This window comes from Schistocerca serialis, chromosome 1, assembly GCF_023864345.2.
Source record: "Schistocerca serialis cubense isolate TAMUIC-IGC-003099 chromosome 1, iqSchSeri2.2, whole genome shotgun sequence".
NCBI classification, from domain to species: domain Eukaryota; kingdom Metazoa; phylum Arthropoda; class Insecta; order Orthoptera; family Acrididae; genus Schistocerca; species Schistocerca serialis.
In genome coordinates this window covers 874,358,090-874,385,490 of record NC_064638.1, presented here as the reverse complement: position 1 = coordinate 874,385,490, position 27,401 = coordinate 874,358,090, and the positions used below count along the sequence as shown (strand labels likewise).

The window sequence follows — 27,401 nt, the reverse complement described above, 5'->3', positions numbered from 1 at the left end:
AAATTTTCTTGTAGCTTTCTATCAAAAGAGAATTTGTGAAATCATTTCTTGCTTTCTGTGTAGAAAAGCATCCAGAAAAAGGTAAGCTGACCAGTGTTAAAAGATATTCTGAAAAGCAATTCAGTAACCTGTTATAACCTGCTATAACCTACTACCTTCAACTACTTTTTAAACTACTGGAAGGACGTATGACTCTATAGTTAGAAGTCATTTGCTTATGTCTGCTTCTAAATATGTGTTACCACTTTCAGAAGTATACCACGGTTCATTGAGTGATTACTGATTACACAGCCAACTACAAGAGTACTTTCGATTTCTAACTGCTTAACACAGCTGGAAGCCCAAGATGATTTATTACCCATGCTTTAGACATTCCTACAGGTATTCCATGCAGTTGCCACAAGTGGTGACATGGTGAACAATGCAGTATTCCAACTTTTAAAGACATATCAAGTGCCCAGATCAGTACCAGTTAATTAATGTACTAATCTTTTCCCACTACAGTTCTATGTCCTGTGGCTTTGGAAGCAAGAACATACAACTACCTGAAAAATTCTTATTTGTGAAACAAGTGGTGCTGGGTGAACTCTATCCAGATGAATACTTTATCAGAAATTTTTTTCAAACTGCCTTATTTTCTGCATATAAATATCAAATATGTAACCAGTTTTTGGCTACTGGTCTAGCAAATAATTTGGCGAATTCCAATTTGGAAAGTCAGTGTGTGTAAAAACACATTTGTAAAATAAAAAGCGCAAAGTAAGATGCACACCAAATAAACGGAACAATAGCATTTGGTGTCTTCAAACAGAAAAAATGCTTAAATTTGGCAGCTATCTAAAGTTCAAAGGTTGATATAATGCAGAAACTTTAATGTGGCTGTTTTAAGTGGTGGATGATTTGAATTGTGGTTGTGTCAAATACCAGTAGAGGTCTGGCCTGAGAACCTAGTTTCCAAATGGTTTGTGTTGTGTATTGCTGGCTTTTTTTCTTATTTTGAAATGAGCAAAGAAATTAATCCTGGTGCATCAGGGAGTTCGATTATGACCCTCACAACACCAGATGGGTTTGTTTTTTTCTCTGAGAAAGTGTCAGTTCTCTTTTTGCAGAAATATCTAACAAGGTTGTAGACTGGCCATCCTGTGAGAGAGTTTGTTTGTTTCTTTCTTTGGTTTTAGGGTGCAAAAACAATATGCACCCATGTCAAAACTGTGAAATATGAAGACAAAGAGAGGAGTTAGAAATGACTACATGTCAATCCCAATTGAAGGAAGAGAAGACAGCTAACAACAGTGATGCAGAGAAAGATCTACAAAATATGCCACAGAGGAATGGAGGTCCAGAACTAAAAATTACATGGCCTTTGCTATATTGTTACAATGGATAAAAAGTAAAATACAGTCAACAGCCCTTGTGTCATTCACTCAGCCGATAACTCTCAGGGCAAACACAAGTGGAAACTTAAAATGATTAAAAAATGGGCATTCCATCAGGAAATGATGGACAGTTAAAAGTTGGGCGCAATGTGCACAAAGTGGTGGGCGAGCACCACTAAATAAATGCCAATGGCCAAAAATGCAGTGCCCAATATGTAACCTAGTTAAAATGACCTCATATGTAACCTAGTTAAAATGACCTCATATGTAACCTAGTTAAAATGACCTCATATGTAACCTAGTTAAAATGACCTCATATGTAACCTAGTTAAAATGACCTCTTCGCGGTGGGAGGGCCAAGAGAACGTCATCCACTGTCAGTCCGAGAGCCATCAGTGTACATGAGTGTACTATCGCAAAGTCCCATGTGAAGGTCATGAAACTGAAGGCGATACAATGAAGCTGTAGTAGTGTCCTTAGTAAGGAAATGAAGGCCAAGGTGAACACGAGCCGCTGCACGAAGCCAAGGTGGTGAAGGGTTCACACCCACCGGCAGAGTGGCAGGTAGCATGAAGTTAAGCTGCTGGAGCAAGGACTGAAAGCGAACTCCAGCAGGTAATAGAGAAGAGGGATGTGTCCCATACTGGTGATCAAGACATAAGATGGGTGGCCATGCATTGCAGACAAACTGCACGCATACCTGCTGACGAGAAAGTCATGGCGGTAGGACAGCAGTAGTCCAGCAGCTTCTGCATGCAGACTAACTACCAGGCTAGAGAAAAAGGTGCCAGCTGCCAAATGGATGCCACAATGGTGGATAGCATTGAGATGGTATAAGAGGGACGGATGTGCATATGCATAAACAAAGCATCCACAGTCTAGTTTCGAACAGACAAGGGACCGGTACAAATGGAGGAGGGTGGTTTAATCTGCACCACAGGAAGCACCTATTAGGACATGTACGACACTGACGGACCATGTACAGCGGACTGCCAGGTAAGACATGGGAGGACTAAGAAAGTTTCCTATCGAGCATGAGCCCCAGAAATTTTGTAGTTTCTACGAATGGAAGAGCAACAAGCCCAAGATGTAAAGATGATGGACACCACCAGAATTCATACAAACAGTTTTGTCAATGACAAACCCAAGATAAGTGACACCTCTATGCACAAGTGTAACTCATCTATCTTTCATGAAAACATTAGGGGACTTAACAGCAAAGAAAATCAGCTATCAGTTAATATTAATGACAGAAATTGTATAAACAACGCTCAAATGTTACGCTTTACAGCTCATCATATCACAAATGGCATTAACTTACTACATTTAGATTCTAACTACGACATTGCAAGCTACAACTTTAGGACAAAAAAGAAAGAGGTAGTGTAGCTGTTTTTGCTAAAAAATAATGTCATATTTAGAGCTACAGATGTAAGGAGATATTATTAAGAAGTATTTGAAGCATTAGAAGTTACAGTTGACAGCTCCCCAGTAATAGTGGTGGAAATCTGCAGGGTACCTGGAACTAACCTTAGAGTCTTTTTGACTCAAATAGAATTATTGTTATCTGCTATTTTTCTAAGAGTAATGAAATTATCATTATGGGGGATTTTAATGTAGACTTTTCAACTGAAAACAACAACAAAGTAGAGCTCCAACATCTGATGAATTCATATAATCTTATTCCAGTAGTTGACTTTCCCCATTAGGTTCACACCTGATAATCAGACTTTGATAGACAATAAATATATTTATAGGTTTAAGTAGGTACCATAGCTTCACTGTCACCACACCTTGAATGGACTGTGTGACCATGATGGGCAACTCTTCATTCTGCATGACAATACACCCCTCAAAAAATTAATCCCCATCTGGATATCTATTAGGTCAATGACTAGTCATGCACTGGAAGTCTTTAAACACAAACTGCAACATATGGACTGGAGCCCAGTATACACGGTGGATGAGGTTAACGCTACATTTCATATACTGATAAATGAGTTCTCAGCCATCTTTGAAAAGGTATTCTCAAGAAAGTTTGTTAGAAGCAATACTCTCACATAATGAAACAAACCCTGGACAACAAAGGGAATTAAATAATCATGTGTAACAATGAAGACACTTTACACTGCAGTTAGAATGCATAAGGACAACAACGAAAACTGGCCATTATAAAATGTACTGTAAGATACTAAAGAATATAATACAAAGATCAAAAGCATTATATTATGAGCAAGAAATTGATAATTCTCATAACAAAATGAAGACTATCTGGAATATTGTTAGAAGGGAGACAGGGAAAACAATAAGAACTTTTGAAGAACTCAAATTTCAACATTAATGAAATTTAGTACACAATCCTTAAAGCATAGCCAATACTTTCAACAAACACTTCCCGTCAGTTTCAGAACAAATAGGCTTCAAGGGCTCTGTTGATGCAAGTTCTGAGTCATATGCAAAAGACTATACCCACAAGTACAGGTTAAATTCATGTTACACCTGTCACAGCATCATCTCTCTCAAGAATACATATTACACTGGGTTAGATAATATCTCTAATAATTTACTAAAACAGAGCTGTGCTTCTGTTAGTGATGTACTTAACCATATTTTCAATCCATCCTTAAAACAAGGAACTGTGCCTGACAGACTCTAATATGCTGTTGTAAAACCCCTTTACAAGAAAGGTGGCAAAACTGAAGTCACAAATTACAGGCCAATTTTCCTTCTAACTGCTATGTCAAAGATTCTGGAAAAGCTTATGTATACGGGAATTTTGGAACATCTAAATACAAGGGCTGTTCAAAACAGAATGATCATAATTTCTCATGCTAAAATTTAATCTTATGACATTCTGTTAGCTTAATGTGCAACAAACATGCTGTAGTAGTTTCAATGTTGGGACTCCCAGTTCCTGCCTGTGAGAGGCAGGCAAAGTCAGACATGTTCAGTGTCGCCTACAGCTGCAATGTAGGTAACATGTGAAGAACAATATGCGGCTTTGAAATTCTGCTTTTGTCTCAACAAATCTTCAGCTGAGGCCTGTACAATGTTACGGGAGGCCTACGGAGAGTGTGTTCTTTCCTACAGCACAGCTCAAAGATGGTTTAAAATGTTTAAAGTCTGAAGACAATCAATTTCAACGGAAGGTGCAGTTGGTGCTCGAGTTACTGCTCTTATGACAGAAAACATCAACATTGCTGCTGTCATTGTGGGAGAAGACTAATGAATTACCTTAAGAACACTTTATGAAATACTGGACATTTCATTGGGTGCCCCCCACATGTTAGTGACAGGAAAATTACATGACATGTGTTTCAATGTGGTGGGTTCCTAGACTGTTGATTCCTGAACAAAAGGACATTTGCTTGCAGTTCTGCAGGCAGTTGAAGTTGATGTTAGAGGAAGATCCAGAGTTTCTTTTAAATGTAATCACTGCTGATGAACCCCCCCCCCCCCCCCCAAAAAAAAAAACAAAAAAACAAAAGTGGTTGCTTCTGCTGGGAAAGTTATGGTCATCTCATTCTTTGATATTCATGGAATGGTTTATCAGTATGTTGTACCTGCACACACAACAGTAACTGGACAATACTACAAGGATATCCTGAAAACATTGCAAGGCAATTTCAGGCGCAAAAGACCACATTTCCATGAAGCAGACTGGATGTTGCACCATGATAATGCGCGGTCACATATTACCAATGTTGTTGCTGAATATCTTGCAAAATCAATATGAAGTGCATCCCTCACCCTCCCTATAGCCCGGATTTAGCCCCATGTGACCTTTTTCTATTCTCTAACATGAAGAAACGCCTTCATGGGAGGCATTGTCAATCATCAGAAGCAGTGGTGAAGGCTGCGGAGGTGATTTTGAACGACCTCTCAAAAAATGGTTTCCATAATGTATTTGAAGACTGGTAGACATGCTGGGACAAGTGCAATGCATTCATGGGAGACTACTTTGAGAAGGGCCATTAAAATTATGAGGATGAGTGAAGGCATGTTGTAAAATATTCTTTACTGAACAGCCCTCGTAAATATAATATTCTCAGCAAAACTCAGTTTGGGGTCTGAAAGGGTCTGTCAACCAAACAAGCAATCTATGCTTTCGCAACTAAATTTCTGGATTTAACTAATGACAAAATGGTAACAATAGGATTATTTTGTGACTTGTCAAAAGCCTCTGAAACTGGGAACCACAAAGTCCTATTACAAGAAGCAGACCTAATAGGAATAAGCAGTGTAGCAAATAAGTGGTTAGAATCATACCTCAAAGATAGAAAGCAGATAGTAGTAGTAGATAGTACTGATGAGGTCCATCTAATTGGAGAACCATTAAATGTGGGAGAACCATTAAATGTGGAGTGCCCAAAGGATCTATTCTTGGTTTTTTACTGTTCGTTATATTTATAAATGAACTACCTCAATGTACAAAGCTATAGTGTCTTTTTTACCATTTTTGCAGATGAAAACAACATTAAGGCAGATTGTCATACATGTGAAAATCTTCTAGGATCTGTTAAGAATATTCTTATCGATCTAATGAAATGGTTTAGCACCAATAGTCTCTCACTGAACTTTAATACAACTATATTTAGTTCACTGCAACTGCTGAAACTTAAGACAAGTTAATTGTAATGTGTGGCACAGAGTCAAACAACTAAGTTTTTAGGTGTTGTAATTGACTCCAGAATAAATTGGTCTCACCATATATGGATATTCCATTCTCTCATAACATATGGTATTATTGGCTAAAAAACATGTAAGAATAATGAGTGGTGTAGCATTTAGATGTAATTGTAGAAATCTTTTCTGGAAACTAAAAATTCTTACTGTTACTTGCCAGCACACATTTCCTCTTATGTGTTTCATCAACAAGAGTACTGAGCTTTATAAAAGAAATAATAAATACCACAAATATGATATGAGGAGAAAGCACAATTTCCACAACGATTGTAAAATAACCTGACTATGGTGCAAAAGGGTGTGCAGTTCTCTGGTGCAAAAAATTTTAATGCTCTCCCTCCAGATATTCAAGGCAACCTTGATAATCATTCCTCTTTCAGGATGCATCTGAAACAATTTCTACTGGGAAGGTCATTTAACATTTTGGAAGAGTTTTTTAGCCACAATGAAAAACCTAAAGCTCTGTGGATCAAAAATTTTGAGTGTGATATACGAGAAAGTAAGTTTGAGTAATGATGTAGATACCGTACTCGTGCAATATTCATAGTTATTTTTCACTGGTTTTGTATTTGTTTTTCCACTCTCTGTGTCTAATGTTAGCTGTAATCTGTCGTTCTTACCATATATGTGTAATGCAAACATGGAGTATTACTTTTGCTCTGTGGATCAAAAATTTTGAGTGTGATATACGAGAAAGTAAGTTTGAGTAATGATGTAGATACCGTACTCGTGCAATATTCATAGTTATTTTTCACTGGTTTTGTATTTGTTTTTCCACTCTCTGTGTCTAATGTTAGCTGTAATCTGTCGTTCTTACCATATATGTGTAATGCAAACATGGAGTATTACTTTTGCACGATTGACTGCTTTAATACTAACTATGTATAGATTGTTCACTGGCACACACTATTCCTTGTGTTTATCACACTTGGATCGATGGAGTAAGAAATAAATAAATAAGAAGCAATCTGAGTGATGGAGGTAAGAAGGAGTTTGGGACGAGGAAGGATTGGGGACTGCAGCGTAAAGGTGGGGATGGCGACAGTAAAAGTGCTGCTTATTGGAGGACGCAGGGATGTGGTGGGGATATAGTGGGGCAGCTAAGTGGAGCTGGGAGGGTGAGGAGGTTGGGGTGGGGGGTGGGGGACTGGGAGCTAAATAGGAGAGAAGTAGCAGAGAGAGAGGTGCAGGGAGAAGGGGGGGTGGGGGGTGGGGAGGCTGTGGTTGCATTGGTAGAACAGAAGACTGTAGTGCTAGAGGGGGAGGTGATAGGTGGATGAACAACAGGGACAAACAAAGGTTGGGGCCAGAGGTTTATGGGAATGTAGTATATACATTAGAATCTCTTTAGTACATTCCACATTATTGCGTTTTCCCACATGGTACGTCCATTTTTGCATTCTTTCCCTGCTTACAAATTTGACACCCGTAAGTACAGTACAGTACAGTACTGTAGTCCATGTAAGTTGGTAGTAGCTCCAACGACTTGTAATATATTGACAAGTGCCGATCGGAGGCAAGTGCGATGTTGTAGTGCCCACACATAGACAATATACCCCGTGTAACTCAGTCTCTGGTCTTTCTTTGTTCGTGTATGGTATAGTGTGACTTGTGTTCCATTAACTCTCAGAGTGCAATTTTCTTTTTTGTGTCTAAAAGTGTACTGACATGCCATGGACAAGAAGACAGTGGGGCAGTTCACTAGTGAAGAAGTGCACAAAAATTCAAACATGAAGCATACTGATAATGCACAAAAACTGAACATTCCTCTGCCACCATTAAACACTATATGGAGCAAATGAAAAATAATTGAAGCTGCATGTCTCTAAGGTGGAAACGGCAAAACAAAACATGAAGACGGCAGTCAGTTTCCATGACTAGAAAGTGTCCTAATAAAGTGGTTTAAGAAAGCTGGTGTAGCGAACATTTCAGTTGGTGCTATGGCTTGTGCTACAGTGGCATATTTGTCACAAACATTGGAACTCCAAGACTTCAAGGTGTCCACTGGCTGGATCAGGAGGTTTAAGAGCTGACAAAATTTTGTGTATAAATGTATTTGGGGTATGGCTGGATGTGTGAATACTGAAACTGTGGAAAAATACACTTCCATCCATCACTGAGAGGTACAGCTCCAATGATATTTTTAACAGAGATAAAATGGGCCTATTCTTCACTTTCTGTCTGGCAAAACCCTCGAGCTCTGAGGAGAGAGATGCCACGGTGAAAAATTCAACAAAGAGAGGTTGACTGCTCTTTTATGTTGCAATGCAAGTGAAACAGAAAAGTTGGTGCCACTAGCAATTGTTGTTGTTGTTGTTGTTGTAGTTGTTGTTGTTGTCGTCGTCTTCAGTCCTGAGACTGGTTGATGCAGCTCTCCATGCTACCCTATCCTGTGCAAGCTGCTTCATCTCCCAGTACTTACTGCAACCTACATCCTTCTGAATCTGCTCAGTGTATTCATCTCTTGGTCTCCCTCTATGATTTTTACCCTCCACGCTGCCCTCCAATGCTAAATTTGTGATCCCTTGACGCCTCAGAACATGTCCTACTAACCGATACCTTCTTTTTGTCAAGTTGTGCCACAAACTCCTCTTCTCCCCAATTCTATTCAATACTTCATCATTAGTTATGTGATCTACCCAACTAATCTCCAGCATTCTTCTGTAGCACCACATTTTTAAATGCTTTATCTGGAAACTACCTTGAGCAGTTAAACAGAGAACCGACTCGTGGCGATAACATATTAGACCTTCTGGTGACAAACAGACCCGAATTATTTGAAACAGTTAACGCAGAACAGGGAATCAGTGATCATAAAGTGGTTACGGCATCGATGATTTCAGCCGTAAACAGAAATATTAAAAAGGTAGGAAGATTTTTCTGTTTAGCAAAAGTGACAAAAGCAGATTACAGAGTACCTGATGGCTCAACACAAAAGTTTTGTCTCAAGTACAGATAGTGTTGAAGATCAGTGGACGAAGTTCAAAACCATCGTACAATATGCGTTACATGAGTATGTGCCAAGCAAGATCGTAAGAGATGGAAAAGAGCCACCGTGGTACAACAACCGAGTTAGAAAACTGCTGCGGAAGCAAAGGGAACTTCACAGCAAACGTAAACATAGCCAAAGCCTTGCAGACAAACAAAAATTACGTGAAGCAAAATGTAGTGTGAGGAGGGCTATGCGAGAGACATTCAATGAATTCGAAAGTAAAGTTCTATGTACTGACTTGGCAGAAAATCCTAAGAAATTTTGGTCTTATGTCAAAGCGGTAGGTAGATCAAAACAAAATGTCCAGACACTCTGTGACCAAAATGGTACTGAAACAGAGGATGACAGACTAAAGGCCAAAATACTAAATATCTTTTTCCAAAGCTGTTTCACAGAGGAAGACTGCACTGTAGTTCCTTCTCTAGATTGTCGCACAGATGACAAAATGGTAGATATCGAAATAGATGACAGATGGATAGAGAAACAATTAAAATCACTCAAAAGAGGAAAGGCTGCTGGACCTGATGGGATACCAGTTCGATTTTACACAGAGTACGTGAAGGAACTTTCCCCCCTTCTTGCAGCGGTGTACCGTAGTTCTGTAGAAGAGCGTAGCGTTCCAAAAGATTGGAAAAGGGCACAGGTCATCCCTTTTGTCAAGAAGGGACGTCGAACAGATGTGCAGAACTATAGACCTATATCTCTAACATTGATCAGTTGTAGAATTTTGGACCACGTATTATGTTCGAGTATAATGACTTATCTGGAGACTAGAAATCTACTCTGTAGGAATCAGCATGGGTTTCGAAAAAGACGGTCGTGTGAAACCCAGCTCGGACTATTCGCCCACGAGACTCAGAGGGCCATAGACACGGGTTCACAGGTAGATGCCATGTTTCTTGACTTCCGCAAGGCGTTCGATACAGTTCCCCACAGTCGTTTAAAGAACAAAGTAAGAGCATATGGACTATCAGACCAATTGTGTGATTGGATTGAGGAGTTCTTAGATAACAGAACGCAGCATGTCATTCTCAATGGAGAGAAGTCTTCCGAAGTAAGAGTGATTTCAGGTGTGCCGCAGGGGAGTGTCATAGGACCGTTGCTATTCACAATATACGTAAATGACCTTGTGGATGACATCGTAAGTTCACTGAGGCTTTTTGCAGATGATGCTGTGGTGTATCGAGAGGTTGTAACAATGGAAAATTGTACTGAAATGCAGGAGGATCTGCAGCGAATTGACGCATGGTGCAGGGAATGGCAATTGAATCTCAATGTAGACAAGCGTAATACATAGAAAAATAGATTCCTTGTCATTTAGCTACAAAATAGCAGGTCAGCAACTGGAAGCAGTTAATTCCATAAATTATCTGGGAATACGCATTAGGAGTGATTTAAAATGGAATGATCATATAAAGTTGATCGTCGGTAAAGCAGATGCCAGACTGAGATTCATTGGAAGAATCCTAAGGAAATGCAATCCGAAAACGAAGTAGGTTACAGTACGCTTGTTCGCCCACTGCTTGAATACTGCTCAGCAGTGTGGGATACGTTCCAGATAGGGTTGATAGAAGAGAGATAGAGAAGATCCAACGGAGAGCAGCGCGCTTCGTTACAGTATCATTCAGTAATCGCGAAAGCGTTATGGAGATGATAGATAAACTCCAGTGGAAGACTCTGCAGGAGAGACGCTCAGTAGCTCGGTACGGGCTTTTGTTAAAGTTTCGAGAACATACCTTCACCAAAGAGTCAAGCAGTATATTGCTCCCTAATACGTATATCTCGCGAAGAGACCATGAGGATAAAATCAGAGAGATTAGAGCCCACACGGAAGCATACCGACAATCCTTCTTTCCATGAACAATACGAGACTGGAATAGAAGGGAGAACCGATAGAGGTACTCAGGGTACCCTCCGCCACACACAGTCAGGTGGCTTGCGGAGTATGGATGTAGATGTAGATTTCGAAAGCTTCTATTTTCTTCTTGCCCAAATTATTTATTGTCCATGTTTCACTTCCATACATGGCTACACTCCATACAAATACTTTCAGTAACGACTTCCTGACACTTAAATCTATACTCGATGCTAACAAATTTCTCTTCTTCAGAAACGCTTTCCTTGCCATTGCCAGTCCACATTTTATATCTTCTCTACTTTGACCATCATCAGTTATTTTGCTCCCCAAATAGCAAAACTCCTTTACTACTTTAAGTGTCTCATTTCCTAATCTAATTCCCTCAGCATCACCAAACTTCATTCGACTACATTCCATTATCCTCGTTTTGCTTTTGTTGATGTTCATCTTATACCCTCCTTTCAAGACACTGTCCATTCCGTTCCACTACTCTTCCAAGTCCTTTGCTGTCTCTGAAAGACTTACAATGTCATTGGCAAACCTCAAAGTTTTTATTTCTTCTCCATGGATTTTAATACCTACTCCAAATCTTTCTTTTGTTTCCTTTACTGCTTGCTCAATATACATATTGAATAACATCGGGGAGAGGCTACAACCCTGTCTCACTGCCTTCCCAACCACTGCTTCCCTTTCATGCCCCTTGACTCTTGTAACTGCCATCTGGTTTCTGTAAAAATTGTAAGTAGCTTTTTGCTCCCTGTATTTTACCCCTGCCACCTTTAGAATTTGAAAGAGAGTATTCCAGTCAACATTATCAAAAGCTTTCTCTAAGTCTACAAATGCTAGAAACATAGGTTTGCCTTTCCTTGATCTTTCTTCTAAGATAAGTTGCAAGGTCAGTATTGCCTCACATGTTCCAACATTTCTACGGAATCCAAACTGATCTTGCCCGAGGTCGGCTTCTACCAGTTTTTCCATTCACCTGTAAAGAATTCATGTTAGTATTTTGCAGCTGTGACTTATTAAACTGATAGTTCGGTAATTTTCACATCTGTCAACACCTTTCTTTGGGATTGGAATTATTATATTCTTCTTGAAGTCTGAGGGAATTTTGCCTGTCTCGTACATCTTGCTCAACAGATGGTAGAGTTTTGTCATGACTGGCTCTCCCAAGGCCGTCAATAGTTGTTTTGACTCAGGTTTTTTAGTGCTCTGTCAAACTCTTCATGCAGTATCGTATCTCCCTTTTCATCTTCATCTACATCCTCTTCCATTTCCATAATATTGTCCTGAAGTACATCGCCCTTGTATAGACCCTCTATATACTCCTTCCACCTTTCTGCCCTCCCTTTTTTGCTTAGAATTGGGTTTCCATCTGAGCTCTTGATATTCATACAAGTGGTTCTCTTTTCTCCAAAGGTCTCTTTAATTTTCCTGTAGGCAGTATGTATCTTACCCCTAGTGAGATAAGGCTTTACATCCTTACATTTGCCCTCTGGCCATACCTGCTTAGCCATTTTGCTCTTCCTGTTGATATCATTTTTGAGACGTTTGTGTTCCTTTTTGCCTGCTTCATTTACTGCATTTTTATATTTTCTCCTTTCATCAATTAAATTCAATATTTCTTCTGTTACCCAAGGATTTCTACTAGCCCTCGTTATTTTACCTACTTGCCTCTGCTGCCTTCACTACTTCATCCCTCAGAGCTACCCATTCTTCTTCTACTGTACTTCTTTCCCCCATTCCTGTCAATTGTTCCCTTATGCTCCCCCTGAAACACTGTACAACCTCTGGTTCTCTCAGTTTATCCAGGTCCCATCTCCTTAAATTCCCACCTTTTTGCAGTTTCTTCAGTTTTAATCTACAGTTCATAACCAATAGATTGTGGTCAGAGTCCACATCTGCCCCTTGAAATGTCTTACAATTTAAAATCTGGTTCCTAAATCTCTGTCTTACCATTATATAATCTATCTGAAACCTGTCAGTATCTCCAGGCCTCCTCCATGTATACAACCTTCTTTTATGGTTCTTGAACCAAGTGTTAGCTATGATTAAGTTGTGCTCTGTGCAAAATTCTACCAGGCGGCTTCCTCTTTCATTTCTTCCCCCCAATCCATATTCACCTACTACATTTCCTTCTGTCCCTTTTCCTACTCTCGAATTCTAGTCACCCATGGCTATTAAATTTTCGTCTCCCTTCACTACCTGAATAATTTCTTTTATCTCATCAAACGTTTCTTCAATTTCTTCATCATCTGCAGAGCTAGTTGGCATATAAACTTGTACTACTGTAGTAGGCAGGCGTGGGCTTCGTGTCTATCATTGAGTAGCAATGGCATTATTTAAGCTTGTGCTAACCTCTGTTTACTTTATATTTGACAATCAATGTTTTGAACAGATTGATAGCACTACTCTCCTACTGTGGTAGCTAATTTATTTAAGGCTGGTGTGGAAGAAAAAGCACTCAACTATGCAGTTTTAAAATTGACAGAGTTCTGGAGAAATGTTGGAGTCACAATCATAGTTTGGCCCCATTATGAGAACAAATTGTTCAAGTTTCTTTAACATCTTTAACTCCATTCATGTAACTATCAAATTTATAGTGGAACAGGAAGTGAGTGGCTGTGAGTTTTTTAATTTTCGCAGTGAAATGAGTGGTCAAAGAAATTTCTGGTTTGCAACTGACCATTTTTGACTGTATTCCACAATATTTTGACTAGCAGATATCCTTTCTAAATATTGTAGAATGTAGCTGACCACAACTGCCTGCAAGCCCAAAATTTCTTTGATCATAATGAATGGCTTTCTACCACTTCTGAACTTATTAATGCAACATAAGGAATATAGGTTTTTAGACCGTTGCATTTCCTGTGCCCCCTCACACCAATTTATACTTGCTGGCATCTAGCTGTTTCCATGCTTCACCAACTACGAGTGTACTTAAAACTTTAGTACATAAGTGTCATGAGCCTACAGGGTGAAGTAGTACACCTGAAACAGATATTCAATGAGAATGGATATACAATACAAATTAAAAGAATTGCTTTTACAAAAGCTGAGTATATATTAAATTCCATGTGAGTGTGCTAAAAGTACATATGTACTGTTTTTTCCAACCAAGTGAGAAGCCACTTTCAGCCACTCGACCAAGGCATTATAAAATGGCTGAAACAGAAGTACAGAAAAATTTTTGCACAGAAGAGGCTAACCTGTCTCCACGGTATAACAAGAAAAGTGATATCTTGGATGCTATGTATTTTGTGAGAATTGAGCGGTATTCAGTGCATGAAAGCACAATATATCAAACTGTTTTCAGAAGGCTGGTTTTAATTGGATACTAGCACTTACAGAAGGGACCACATCAGCAAACAATGAAACTTTATCTGAACAACGGCAGCTAATAATGGGCAAGATGAAAACACCATATACCTTAGCTTTGACTCTAAAGCTGACTTTGATGAAGGTCTTTATGTCTGTTAGTCCATGACAACTGATGATGTGTTGCAGAAGAGGATGACAAAGAAACAAGGAACTGAAGAACAGGATGAAACAGAATCTTCCCTAGCACCTACAGTGTCTAAAGCCACTGAAGAAATGGACACAAACATTACGTGTTAGGCTTTGAAGCTGATAAAGAAAAGGGACAATACAATATCAAAATTAGGGTAGAAAACAAGCAATCATTGAGATCTTTTTCAAACACCTGTGAATACAGGACTATGCGGTATACTGTAGTCAGGTACATGTATTGTTTACACTGGTTTAGCAATGGGACTCTATATTATCAGTAGTGATTCACCAATGGGAAAAAATGAAATGAATGGTGTTCCTTTCTATTAAGAACACCTGTGTAAATTCTGCCTCACTTCGTGAATAAATAAAATCATCACATGTCAGGTTAGTATTTATTTAATAGTCATTCATTCATTCATTCATTCATTCATTGAAATTGAATTAGGTGGTAGTATCTCTCTATTAACCAGTTACTTTATTTATGCATAATGTTTTAAGAGTTACATATGGGTACTGGTGTTGTTATTTACAGTCAAATTGAAATTGGATGTTAATGTGATTAACATAAATACTTTATATACAGGTACACATTCACATATGAAATAAATAAATTGACTTCAATTGAAGTTGAATGTTTATATACGAGTCTTTTTAGACATATTCCTAAAATATGGGTACATATTTTGGAGGCTCAAGATTATGCTCTCGTCATGTGATGCACCTGCATTCGAATTGGCTGTTGGATTGTGTGTACATGCCTGGCAGCTTGGATGTCACCAATGTCATTATATTTAAAACATTTTTGCTTCTTGAATACTAAGGCATAATATTTAATTTCTGTGTGTAATATTCCAAATGTATTCTCAAAAAGGTGCATTTAGGAATTACCCAAATGTGCTACTTTTCAATATGCACTTTCACTGGAAAAAAATACAATCATTATCAAATTAGGTATTTTTGGTAGTATGTTTACCCACTTATGGCATTCAAAACCTGTAGTCCTTTCAAAAATGTAATAATGAGATTCTATTTTATTGTAACAAGAGTTTCCACCTGCACAATTCAGAAAATCATCTCTCATCTTGCACAGCTGCTTGCAGTCTGACCTCAGTGGCCAGACAGTGATCATGTGTGTGCAAGTTGTGCTTGTGTGAATGGTGTATTGTCTACTTTAGAAGGAGGCTTTTGGCCGAAAGCTCACATGTTTAGCACCCTTCTTGTTGTCCCCGTCTGTCTCCTCTATATGATGAATAGCAATGTATGCTAACATGATATTGTCATCATTCCATCCCGGATTTTCAACTGTTTATCATTATTATTATTTCAAATTAAACTGCAGCTGGAATTATGAAGTACCACAGGTTTGATATTAATCTGCATCACATTTCCTTTAATACCACAATCCATTTGGCCTCAATCTCCCCTAGCACAGGTCCCATACCCTCCTCCACTCTTTTCCCGTTGCTCACACTTCACCCTATCAATCTACTCACACTCTCACTCTCTTCTGCAGAGTCTCCCTGTTCCTTTGTTCTACCTCCCCCTCCCAGCCCCATACTCCACTTAATGTGCCACATACAACTCTTCGTGCCTTCCCAGGCCAAGCTCATCAGTGCTATATTTTTATCTTGTTCCCTAGCTGCCTTTCACTTCAGCTCTCAGTGACCTTTACTTCCCCATGTCGTTACTACATTCAGCCACCCTTCCCTCCAGTTGAGCTGCAGTGCCATGGCTATTAGTCACCACGGACAATGGAGAAAAGTGTGTGTAGAAGGGGAGAGATGGGAGTGGGAGGAGGAGGAAGAGGAGGAGGAGGAGGAGGAGGCACGAGCATGAATGCGAGTGCACATGAGAAAGGTCACAGAGAGCTGGAACAAGGGAACAAGATAAACGCATATTATGCCTGACAACAGCTCATATAACATTTTGCTCATATGGAGGTACATAGACAGTTGTTTTCCCTAGCTATATTCACAAGAGGAAAAGGAAAGTAAATGATAGTAACAGTGCAGGGTACCCCGCACAACACTCGATATGGTGGCTTGCGGGATGTGTATGTAGATTTAGATGTAGAATGGGTCAAGTATATGGTGAATGGTTACCTTACTTTGTGCATGTTTATTAGTGTGGCACTGCCACAATTAAAATGCCAATGCTACCTAGTATTACCACTTTCTATTGATCAGTACACCACTAGAAAATAGAAGACAATCTTTCAAACTGTCAGACACAAACTAACAGAACATAAGAAAATCATTTCAACAGCCACTTGCTGGCAAAACAGTTACAGTAGGATAATCATGGGCAAGCAATACCAACAGAAAATAGTCTGGGACTCATCACTGAGCACCATTCAAACATGCAAGTTCGTTTTGTCTTGCCTCAATTTCATGTGTACAGCCATTCAAGATGAATTCAACAGTTCCATCCACAATATTGTTGCGAGTCATCTTTTCTTACCTGATCTTCTGTGCTGTCCGTAACACTTTTCCAACGCACCAGAAGTCTGTTATCGGCCTGCTTCTCCACAGATAATGGTACACACTTATGTAAAAATTTCACACCACGCTCGGCCATCTCATCTGCAACTAGGCCTGCCATTTGTTGGTCAAAGCCTCTGAGCACTACAGAACGTACCATTACCGTTGCATCATATCCCAAACCATTAAGAAAACCAGCACATTCTAGACCAATGTCTGAATTGAAAAGGTAAGGAAATTTAAGTTCAAAAGATATTTTAATAGATCATTTGTGTCAGTTAGTATGGAAAACTTAGAAAAGATAGTGAGAGAGTCAATTGTAGAACCCGCCCTCACACACAACAGTAAGAAAAGAATAATGTTAAAAAACTATAGGACAAAATAAGTTCCCTGGTGTTTTCCAAAATACATGAACCCAAACATATTAACAGGACCAAAATACAACACTATGGCTAAAAAAAAAAAAATAAGAGTAAATTTTGATCCTTTTAACAGCAAGTATTAAACTTCTCTAAAAGTTTCATCTGATTTTTGTAGATTGTTGCGTATTCCTTGTGCATATACTACAATGAAAGATTTGACAAATGAAAACTATCTGCTGAAGCTAAAAAAATAACATGTTTATGCAGATTCGAAGGAAAAAAAGGATACAGCCAGCACCAACAATCAGCGTCTTGCCAGGAGGGTTCTGGAGACTGAAGATATCATCACTTGTAATGCCATATTCCATGGCACCTGGAATGTCAGGATACCTTGGTCGTCCTCCCACTGCTATCACAAATTTTGCTGCACTTATCTTGCGTTCCTTGCCATTTTTATCAACAGCGTTTATTTCATGTTCATTAATGAAGTATCCACGGGCATTGATGTAATCAATTTTCCTAAAAACAAATTTTAGGGCAATTCAACAAAGAAATAAAGCAATGTGATAAGCTCTAGTGCACTTGGCAATCACCATCAAACATTTCTTCATAGAAATATGCTTGTCAAGAAAGTGATTTTAACTTGCAGAGTTACACATTACCTTCATAGTTTTCCAAGTAGAACATAATGTCACTCTCTACGGAAAAAGCACCAGAGTTACAAACCACGCACTTCTCTCAGAAACAATAAAAAATCAAATAATGATTTAACAGTGAGAAGAAAGAAAGTTTAATTTGTTGAAACTTCCAACTGTTAAAAATTAACTATGGCCAAAGGCTGTAGCAGGATTCTATATTTCTCCAAATGCTAAAATAAGAACAATTAAACTTGTTTTAATAATCTAAAATGTAATATACAAGCTATTTTATTTAAAGAATATTTGACAAAAAGGTTAGTAGTTAAAATGCTTAGTGAATGTTGAAAGCAAATGTGAACATGTTACATTAAACTGGAGAATGTTGAAGTTTTACAGCCAAGAGAAGATTTGCTACAGAAAGTATAAAGTACCTCACACAAGAAAGCTAAGATGCACAACATCACTAAGTGACAAAGGTAGAGAATAGTGAAAAGGAACATCAATGTTAACACCAAGCAAATTAGACAGAAAAAGTAGCTATTGACATGTTAGCAACACAATTTACAAGTGCCAGGAAGGGATGTGACAAACAAATCACAAATTCATTAACTAAAATGTTGTAAATACCATTACAAACATAGCACAATTTTACTTATTAATTATTCAGAAATCTTATATATCATAATGAGTTTTGTATGTTGTACATGGATATTGATTATAACCACCATACAGTAAAAACAACTTCCTATACATTCCGCCTGTCAAGATCTTTAATGTAAATACTGCTTAATAAGCCTGAAATTTCTGTCACAGTTCTTTATAACTTATCAGTTCATATACAGCTCAATACATGACTTCATTTTCCAACAGGAAGGTTGTTAAAAGTGGTTTGTTAACACAACTCTGATAAAAATGGTCAAGTATGTCTTCTACAAACAACTATTCTGCCATTCACTTAACAGCAATTTAGAAAATGTTGATTCAACTACTCTGCAATTCACACTTAAGAGCCTGGCAGGGAGTCCATCGAACCACTTTCACTATGTCTCTACCATCCCACTAACAGAACACTTAAACCTAGCAGTGCAAGCTCCAACTTCTCTTATTTTATTACAATGATCACTTCTCCCTATGTAGGTGGGTGTCAACAAAATATTCTCGCATTCAGAGGTTAATTTTGGAGATTGAAATTTTATGAAAAGATCTCACTGCAATGAAAAAACATGTTTTACTAACTTCCACTGCAACTCGCATATCATATGCGTGACACAGTCTTCCGTATTTCATGATAATACAAACCAAGCTGCCCATCTTTAAACTCTTTCTGCATCATACTGCAGAGCAATATTCTGGCGGAGGCCAGACAAGTGTAACATACACAGTCTCTTTAGCAGATCTGTTGCCTCTTCTTTAAGGGTTCTGCCAATAAAACACAGGCTTTGCTTTGCCTATTCTATAACATTATCTTTGTAATCATACCAATTTAAATTGCTTGCAGTTGCAATTTTTAAGTATTAATTGAACTGACAGCCTTCAGATTTGTATCATTTATCATGTAACTGAAATTTTGTGAATTCCTTTTGGTACTCATGTGGATCGTGTGATCGTCTCAAAAATGAGATCGACAGGAAATGAAAAATGGCTAATCACGGATGGCTAGAGGACAAATGTAAGCATGTAGAGGCTTATCTCACTAGGGGTAAGATAGATACTGCCTACAGGAAAATTAAAGAGACCTTTGGAGAAAGGAGAACCACTTGCATGAATATCAAGAGCTTTGATGGAAAACCAGTTCTAAGCAAAGAAGGGAAAGCAGAAAGGTGGAAGGAGTATATAGAGGGTCTATACAAGGGCGATGTACTTGAGGACAATGTTATGGAAATGGAAGAGGATGTAGATAAAGATGAAATGGGAGATACGATACTGCGTGAAGAGTTTGACAGATCACTGAAAGACCTGAGTCGAAACAAGGCCCCGGGAATAGACAAAATTCCATTAGAGCTACTGACAGCCTTGGGAGAGCCAGTCCTGACAAAACTCTACCATCTGGTGAGCAAGATGTATGAGAGAGGTGAAATTCCCTCAGACTTCAAGAAGAATACAGTACTTCCAATCGCAAAGAAAGCAGGTGTTGACAGATGTGAAAATTACCGAACTATCAGTTTAATAAGTCACAGCTGCAAAGTACTAACGCGAATACAGACGAACGGAAAAACTGATAGAAGCCGACCTCGGGGAAGATCAGTTTGGATTCCGTAGAAATGTTGAAACATGTGAGGCAATACTGACCCTATGACTTATCTTAGAAGAAAGATTAAGGAAAGGCAAACCTATGTTTCTAGCATTTGTAGACTTAGAGAAAGCTTTTGACAATGTTGATTGGAATACTCTTTCAAATTCTGAAGGTGGCAGGGGTAAAATACAGGGAGCGAAAGGCTATTTACAATTTGTACAGAAGCCAGATGGCAGTTATAAAAGTCAAGGGGTATGAAAGGGAAGCAGTGGTTGGGAAGGCAGTGAGACAGGGTTGTAGCCTATCCCCGATGTTATTCAATCTGTGTATTGAGCAAGCAGTAAAGGAAACAAAAGAAAAATTTGGAGTAGGAATTAAAATCCATGGAGAAGAAATAAAAACTTTGAGGTTTGCCGATGACATTGTAATTGCATCAGAGACAGCAAAGGACTTGGAAGAGCAGTTGAATGGAATGGACAGTGTCTTGAAAGGAGCGTATAAGTTGAACATCAACAAAAGCAAAACGAGGATAATGGAATGTAGTCGAATTTATTCGGGTGATGATGAGGGAATTAGATTAGGAAATGAGACACTTAAAGTAGTAAAGGAGTTTTGCTATTTGGGGAGCAAAATAACTGATGATGGTCTAAGTAGAGAAGATGTAAAATGTAGACTGGCAATGGCAAGGAAAGTGATTCTGAAGAAGAGAAATTTGTTAACATCGAGTATAGATTTAAATGTCAGGAAGTCGTTTCTGAAAGTATTTGTATGGAGTGTAGCCATGTATGGAAGTGAAATGTGGGCGATAAATAGTTTAGACAAGAAGAGAATAGAAGCTTTCGAAATGTGGTGCTACAGAAGAATGCTGAAGATTAGATGGGTAGATCACATAATTAATGAGGAAGTATAGAATAGAATTGGGGAGAAGAGGAGCTTGTGGCACAACTTGACGAGAAGAAGGGATCGGTTGGTAGGACATGTTCTGAGACATCGGGAGATCACCAATTTAGTATTGGAGGGCAGCGTGGAGGGTAAAAATTGTAGAGGGAGACCAAGAGATGAATACACTAAGCAGATTCAGAAGGATGTAGGCTCAGTAGGTACAGGGAGATGAAGAAGCTTGCACAGGATAGAGTAGCATGGAGAGCTGCATCAAACCAGTCTCAGGACTGAAGACCACCACCACCACCACCACCACCAACAACAACAACAACAACAACAACACCAACAACTCATGTGGATGACCTCTCACAGTATTTAGGATCATTTGCCACATACAAGAGGATACTTTGATTGGATTCCACACCTGAAAAAGCTATTGTCACCTGGAATGAACATCACTGGTCTGCACATCGCTTTCAACATTTGAGCTATGAAGGAAGGAATCGAAGTTAATGTTTTAACTTGCTGAAACACTTGCTTATACACAATAATTTGCCAGATTAATAATGAAAAAGAGAATCACGTCCAAAAGTACAGAGGAAAAGAATTGTCAGAATTGTCCCGAGTAAGAGAATAAAATGAAAGCTACTGGGATGAGCCTGTTGCACAGGCATTTACGTAATACCATCCTTACTACCAACAAAGCTAATTTTGAAAAATGAGTGGAGCACAAATACCACAGGCAGAGTGACTTTTAGGTCATGAGAACAATGCTGGGGAAGCATACTTACACTTGGGACGATTCATGGGAATAGCGAATGGCGCATACACACCCAATGAGCAAAATTATGCAGCTAAGGACTGGAAGGTAAGATCAAAATTGATATTACTGGTTGATCCAGTGAACCATAAACACACAGCAAAAACTGGTGACAATAGAAGTTTGGAACAAGTTAAGGAGAAATTTGAAGACTGAGTTCTTGGAAGAAATGACTGATTAACTCTGTGAACCCCTTTCAACTGGGCAAGTACAAGGGACGATTATGTCAACAAGGTAATATCATGTCAAACTGACTAAGGAACAATGGGTTCAAGATTGCCAATGACTGGGTAGATACACTATCGTTTACAGAACTACCCATGATTATGGCATTACAAAGCTAAGGCATACCTTTTACAGGAGACTGTGATAAATGTAAAGATCCTGCAGTGTGTAAAAAGTGTTCCAGATATCCACATTCAAGAGAAGGAAACAACTTCAGCGCTTCACTTCAAAGATAAAAACAAGAACCCAATCAAGAGCTACAAATGTAAGAGGATGGACCACTTCAGAAGCCAATGAAATGAAAGGTTGCACACAAAAGAAAAAGGGCATCACAAACAGACCAATGTGGAGAACTGCTAATTGAGGTGACACACACTATATTATCCTTTTTGGAAAAGTATGTACAGAGAACCAGAATGGATGTTAGATTCTGCAACATCAATGTATATTATTAGAGATAAAACAGCTGTTTATGATGTTACCAATAAAACACATATGGGTACCCCGTATGAAATTTTCACTCTGACCAGTATGTGCACTGACGTCAAACTTCCTGGAAGATTAAAACTGCTTGCCAGGCAGAGACTCAAACTCGGGATCTTTTGCAGGCAAGTGCTCTACCATATATGGTTATATCAACAGTGTATGATTCCAAGTTACACTACCAACTTGCAGGACAAGTAGATCCTAATATAAATTTAAAAGGAGAATTAAAGCATCATGGCCCAATGTTTACTGTATACAAATGATGTTACAACAGACTTGTTATCCAAAAGTGAAAGTCAAGAGAGGCAATAGAGTTACCTTCGACATAAATGGGGCACAAATAGTCAGCCAATATGGTGAAAATGTAGTTACAGTGACAAATTAAAAGGAATTTTTGCACTAGATGCTACTAAAAAGGTAGATAAAGGTGTAAACCATTCTATGTACTCTGAGAATTTTTTATTTTTATTTTGCAGAAGGCTTGGACACCTAAACACAAAAGGGACATCATTATTAAAGGATATGGTAACAATAACGGAAGATTGCAGTAAATGCAAGGAATCCTGTAAGTATTTATACACAGGAAATAGATCAGATTACCCTTTAAATAAAGTCTAGTAACAGTAGAACCATGGAGGTCTTGCAGATATTATACATACAAACGTCTGTGGATTGATGGAGTACAGAAGAAAGCTATTACATTCTTTCATTTATAGGTGACTGCTCAAGATGTAATAATTTTTATTTTTTTAAGTTCTGGAGATCAAGTGAGCAATATGTTTATGAACTTTCACAATATGGTAGAAAGAGGACTGGAAAAGATCAAAATTGTCAAATCTGATAGTGGGGTGGAGTATATCAATCAAAAATTCAGGAAACATTTGAAGAAAGCAGGAATTAGACACCAAATCACCATCAGATACAGTCCATCCCAGAATTGAGTAACAGAGAGCAAATAGGACTATTGTTTCAAAAGTGAGAAGTATATTAACTGATTCTGTGTTATTTATACATTTTCAGGCAGAGGCAGTGTCAACAGCCATGTATTTCATTAATCAATCACCTATGGAAGTGGTAGAAAATAGGATCCACTACAAATTGTGGACAAGAAAGAAGCCAAACCTAAGCAACTGAAAAGATTTTAGATGGCTATGGTATAGAACCTAAAGCAATCGCTGGGAAAATGGGACTCAAGGCTAAGAAATGTAGTTTTGTAGATTATTCTACAAATAATAATGACCAGTAGTGGTGTCATACTCATTTAGATTTATAAAAAATTAAAAGAGTGTCATCAAGATCATACAATCAATTTATTAACTCCGCGAAGTTTAAGAAATAGAAACTCTGGAAAAAGAAACAAAAACTGCAGAAGAGGTAGAAGATCATCATGAGCACATAGGTCCATTGTACGAAGATGAAGTTCAAGAATATGAAGAACAGAAAGAAAATATTTTAAGACATTCTTCTCACACACCTAAAACTAAGATTACCTTGGTTATGAAATGTACATAGCCAAATATTTTAATGGTGAACCTAAAACATTTAAAGAGGCTGCAAGTGGTCCAAATTCTTAACAATGGAGAGAAGATATGGAAAATGAACTGGAGTCATTTTGTCAAAATAAAACTACTAACCTGTGGAAATTCCAGAAAGGGAGAAACCATCAAAGGCACAATGGGTGTTGAACAGAATAAATCCTAAGAGTGCAGCACCAAAATACAAAGCATGACTAATAGTCAAGTGTGTGTGTGTGTGTGTGTGTGTGTGTGTGTGTGTGTGTGTGTGTGTGTGGGCGCGCTCGTGTGTGTGTGTGTGCAAGACTACAGAGGTTTTTGCCAGTTGTACCTTTTAGCCCTGGGGATAAAAGATTTACTAACATGGGAAATATGTGAGATCCCATTGGAAGCAGTTACAAAATCTCGTCTACAAACAGGGAAGGTTCGCTAACTGGAGAGAGATATTTATGGATTTAAACAAATTGGTCATTGCTGGAGCAGGTATCTGCACAATCCTTGATAAAAGATGGGCATGAAACAATCTAAGGCAGACACCAGTATCTGTTGCAGAAGTAAAAACAAGGTCACAAAAATGGCTATAAGGGCTATTCTAAATAAAGCTGAAAAGCAATGAATTTTTTTTTTTTTGCGGGGGGGGGGGGGGGGGGGGTCACTTGTGTAACAGAAAACCTATTCAGACACACCAATGGAACCCAGAGCTAAGTTAATAACCAATTAAGCATATGTAGAGGGCACTGAAAATGTACCACATTCAGAGGCAGAAAGGGGTGTCTTGTATCTGTCACAACTTCCAGGCCTGATATCGCTTTTGCCACAAAAAACAGATTCTGCAAAAGCCCAAGAGAGATGCTGGAAAGCCGTTAATGGGATATACATGAAAGGAATCAAGATCTACAAATTAAGATATTGTAAAAAGGGAAATATAAAACTCAAGGGTTACTGGGATGGAGACTGTGGAAGTGAGTGAGATAACAAATATCCCACTTCTGGATGTTGGTTTAGACTAATGGGACAATCTATATGCTGGACCTGAAAAAGACAGAAAACAGTAGTCTTGAATACGGTAAAAGTAGAGTACATGGCTTTATCACACACAAATCCAGAAGCATTCTGGATTAGGACGCTTAATAAGTGAGCTAGAGCCTAGTATCAGTACAGAACCCCCCAATATTTTCTCTGGCAAAGTAACGATAAATTTAGCCAAAAATGAGGTTACTACTGCAAAGATCGAACACATCAATACAAAACACCGTTTTATAGGTGATCACAGAGTAATGGAATATTGATGTAGGCTATTTATGCACAGAAGATATGTTAGTTGATCTACTTACCAAACCCTTAACGAAGACAAATTTCAGAAGACAATGAAACAATAGGATTTGACTTGTGAAAGCGAATTTTGTGGATATATGGGCAGCAAATTTTGTGTGTGTGTGTGTGTGTGTGTGTGTGTGTGTGTGTGTGTGTGTGTGTGTGTGTGAGCGCGCGCGCGCGCTCTCTATAACATGTATTGCACTGCACAGACCTCTGACTGTGTTCTATATATCCTTGCTGTGTTGTCTGGCTAATTTAGTTTTATATGCAAGTTTTATGTATTCTTGAATATTAAAATATAGTTTCCCTTATTCCTACAAATTACTATTCAGGCTTACTTATTCAACTGCATAAGTTCTAACAAAAACTGGTTGAGAATAATACCTATAAAATCCATTTAACACATCAGAAGTGTTATTGTTATTGTCAATTAGTGACAGTTTTGAGGTGAATCTGAGACAATATAATGAAATATATGGTAGCGAAAGTATGACAAGGAATCGAAGTAGCAGCTTCCGGTACAATCTGGCAGATGAATATATCTGTCAATATGAAAGCACTGTTCCAGTATCCAAAGGGAACGTGGCTCGTAGAACAAATGCCTTCATCAAACAAGACACACCTACAAATCATCCATGTCATCAGAAGAGATTGAGCAAGAATCTAAATGTGCGCTCACACAAGACTTTTTTCCACTATTGTGTGAAGGATTCTCTTATTTAAAGGTTAATTATGTTCAACTGGCTTGATCGCTGCAATACACTGTGCAATAGTAAAAAACATCTTGGTGGTAGTTGAACACATCCTTGTCAGTTCAACTCCCTAACACAACTGTGTTGATAGAGCTTCCCTGTGGGCACATACTGTGATCTGATTTACCAAATAGATTAAAGCACACTGTATATACAGCACACAGAGTTTGTCACTACATACACTACACAGTTTGGTAAAAATGTATGGATGCTTATATGCTCCTAAACACATTAAAAATCATGTTACTAAAATTCCTCGCAATTTACACCAACTAACCATATATGGAAATAATTATTAGGAGTTATCCTATAAAAATTAAATCAAAATTCTCAGACAGAGAGAGAGAGAGAGAGAGAGAGAGAGAGAGAGAGAGAGATCATATAATTATTTACAGGTAAACACACATGAACAGTGACTGCTTAAACGCCTCTGCACAAGCTCTAATTTAATTTTGTCTTTGTGGTCCCCACGAGAGCAAATCACAAGCGGGACTCAATAATATTTTTACAGCCTACACTTAATACCGGTTCTTGAAATTCTGCGAATAGGTTTTTTTCAAAACTTCTGCAACACTACCATGGATCAAATAAGCCTTTCATCATTCATGCCGGTCTTTATATACATGTTAGTGTTGTATGGTATGGAACCCGTAGACATCAATATTCTAAGATGGGACACATAAGTGATTTGTAAGATGTCTTCTCTGTAGAATGACTTCATTTTTCCGGTATCCTGCCAATGAACAGAAGACTGCCATCTGCTCTACTTATGACAGGCCTGTAATCATTCAATTCTATATCTACTCAGATATTTGTTTGAGTTGACTGATTCTATCTGTTAACATTGGTATAGTAATCAAAGAATATTTTTTTTTTAATTAGTGAAGTGCATAATTTGTCATTGCTGAAAGCTTATATCAAGTTGCCAATCATTGCATCATTTTGAAATCCTATTAAGATTTAACTGAATGTATATGCAGCTTCTTTTCAGGTAGTACTTTATTATTAATATACCGTATTTACTCGAATCCAAGCCGCACTTTTTTTCCGGTTTTTGTAATCCAAAAAACCGCCTGCGGCTTAGAATCGAGTGCAAAGAACGTGGAAGTTCTGAAAAACGTTGGTGCGTGCCGCCACAACTTCCTTCTGCCGTCGAATATGTGTAGCGCTACACAGGCATGCTTTTTAGGCACAAAGATAAATACTGGCACCAAATCCTCTGCGTCAGTAAATAAATTACAAAAAAAGGTGGAAGACGAGCTTTTTT

The 27,401-nt window shown here is 38.4% G+C and overlaps 1 protein-coding gene across 3 annotated transcripts in view; it reads right to left on the bottom strand.

Annotated features, from left to right (window-relative positions):
* Positions 1–27,401, bottom strand: part of LOC126486290 (thioredoxin reductase 2, mitochondrial) — a 63,649-nt gene that overhangs the window by 25,143 nt on the left and 11,105 nt on the right. For all 3 annotated transcript variants that reach the window (XM_050108940.1, XM_050108938.1, XM_050108939.1), the window contains 2 exons: positions 17,557–17,786; positions 16,886–17,121 (listed from right to left, as the gene is read on the bottom strand). In XM_050108940.1, the coding sequence (XP_049964897.1) occupies positions 16,886–17,121; positions 17,557–17,786 (466 nt within the window). The remainder of the gene's footprint in view (positions 1–16,885; positions 17,122–17,556; positions 17,787–27,401) is intronic.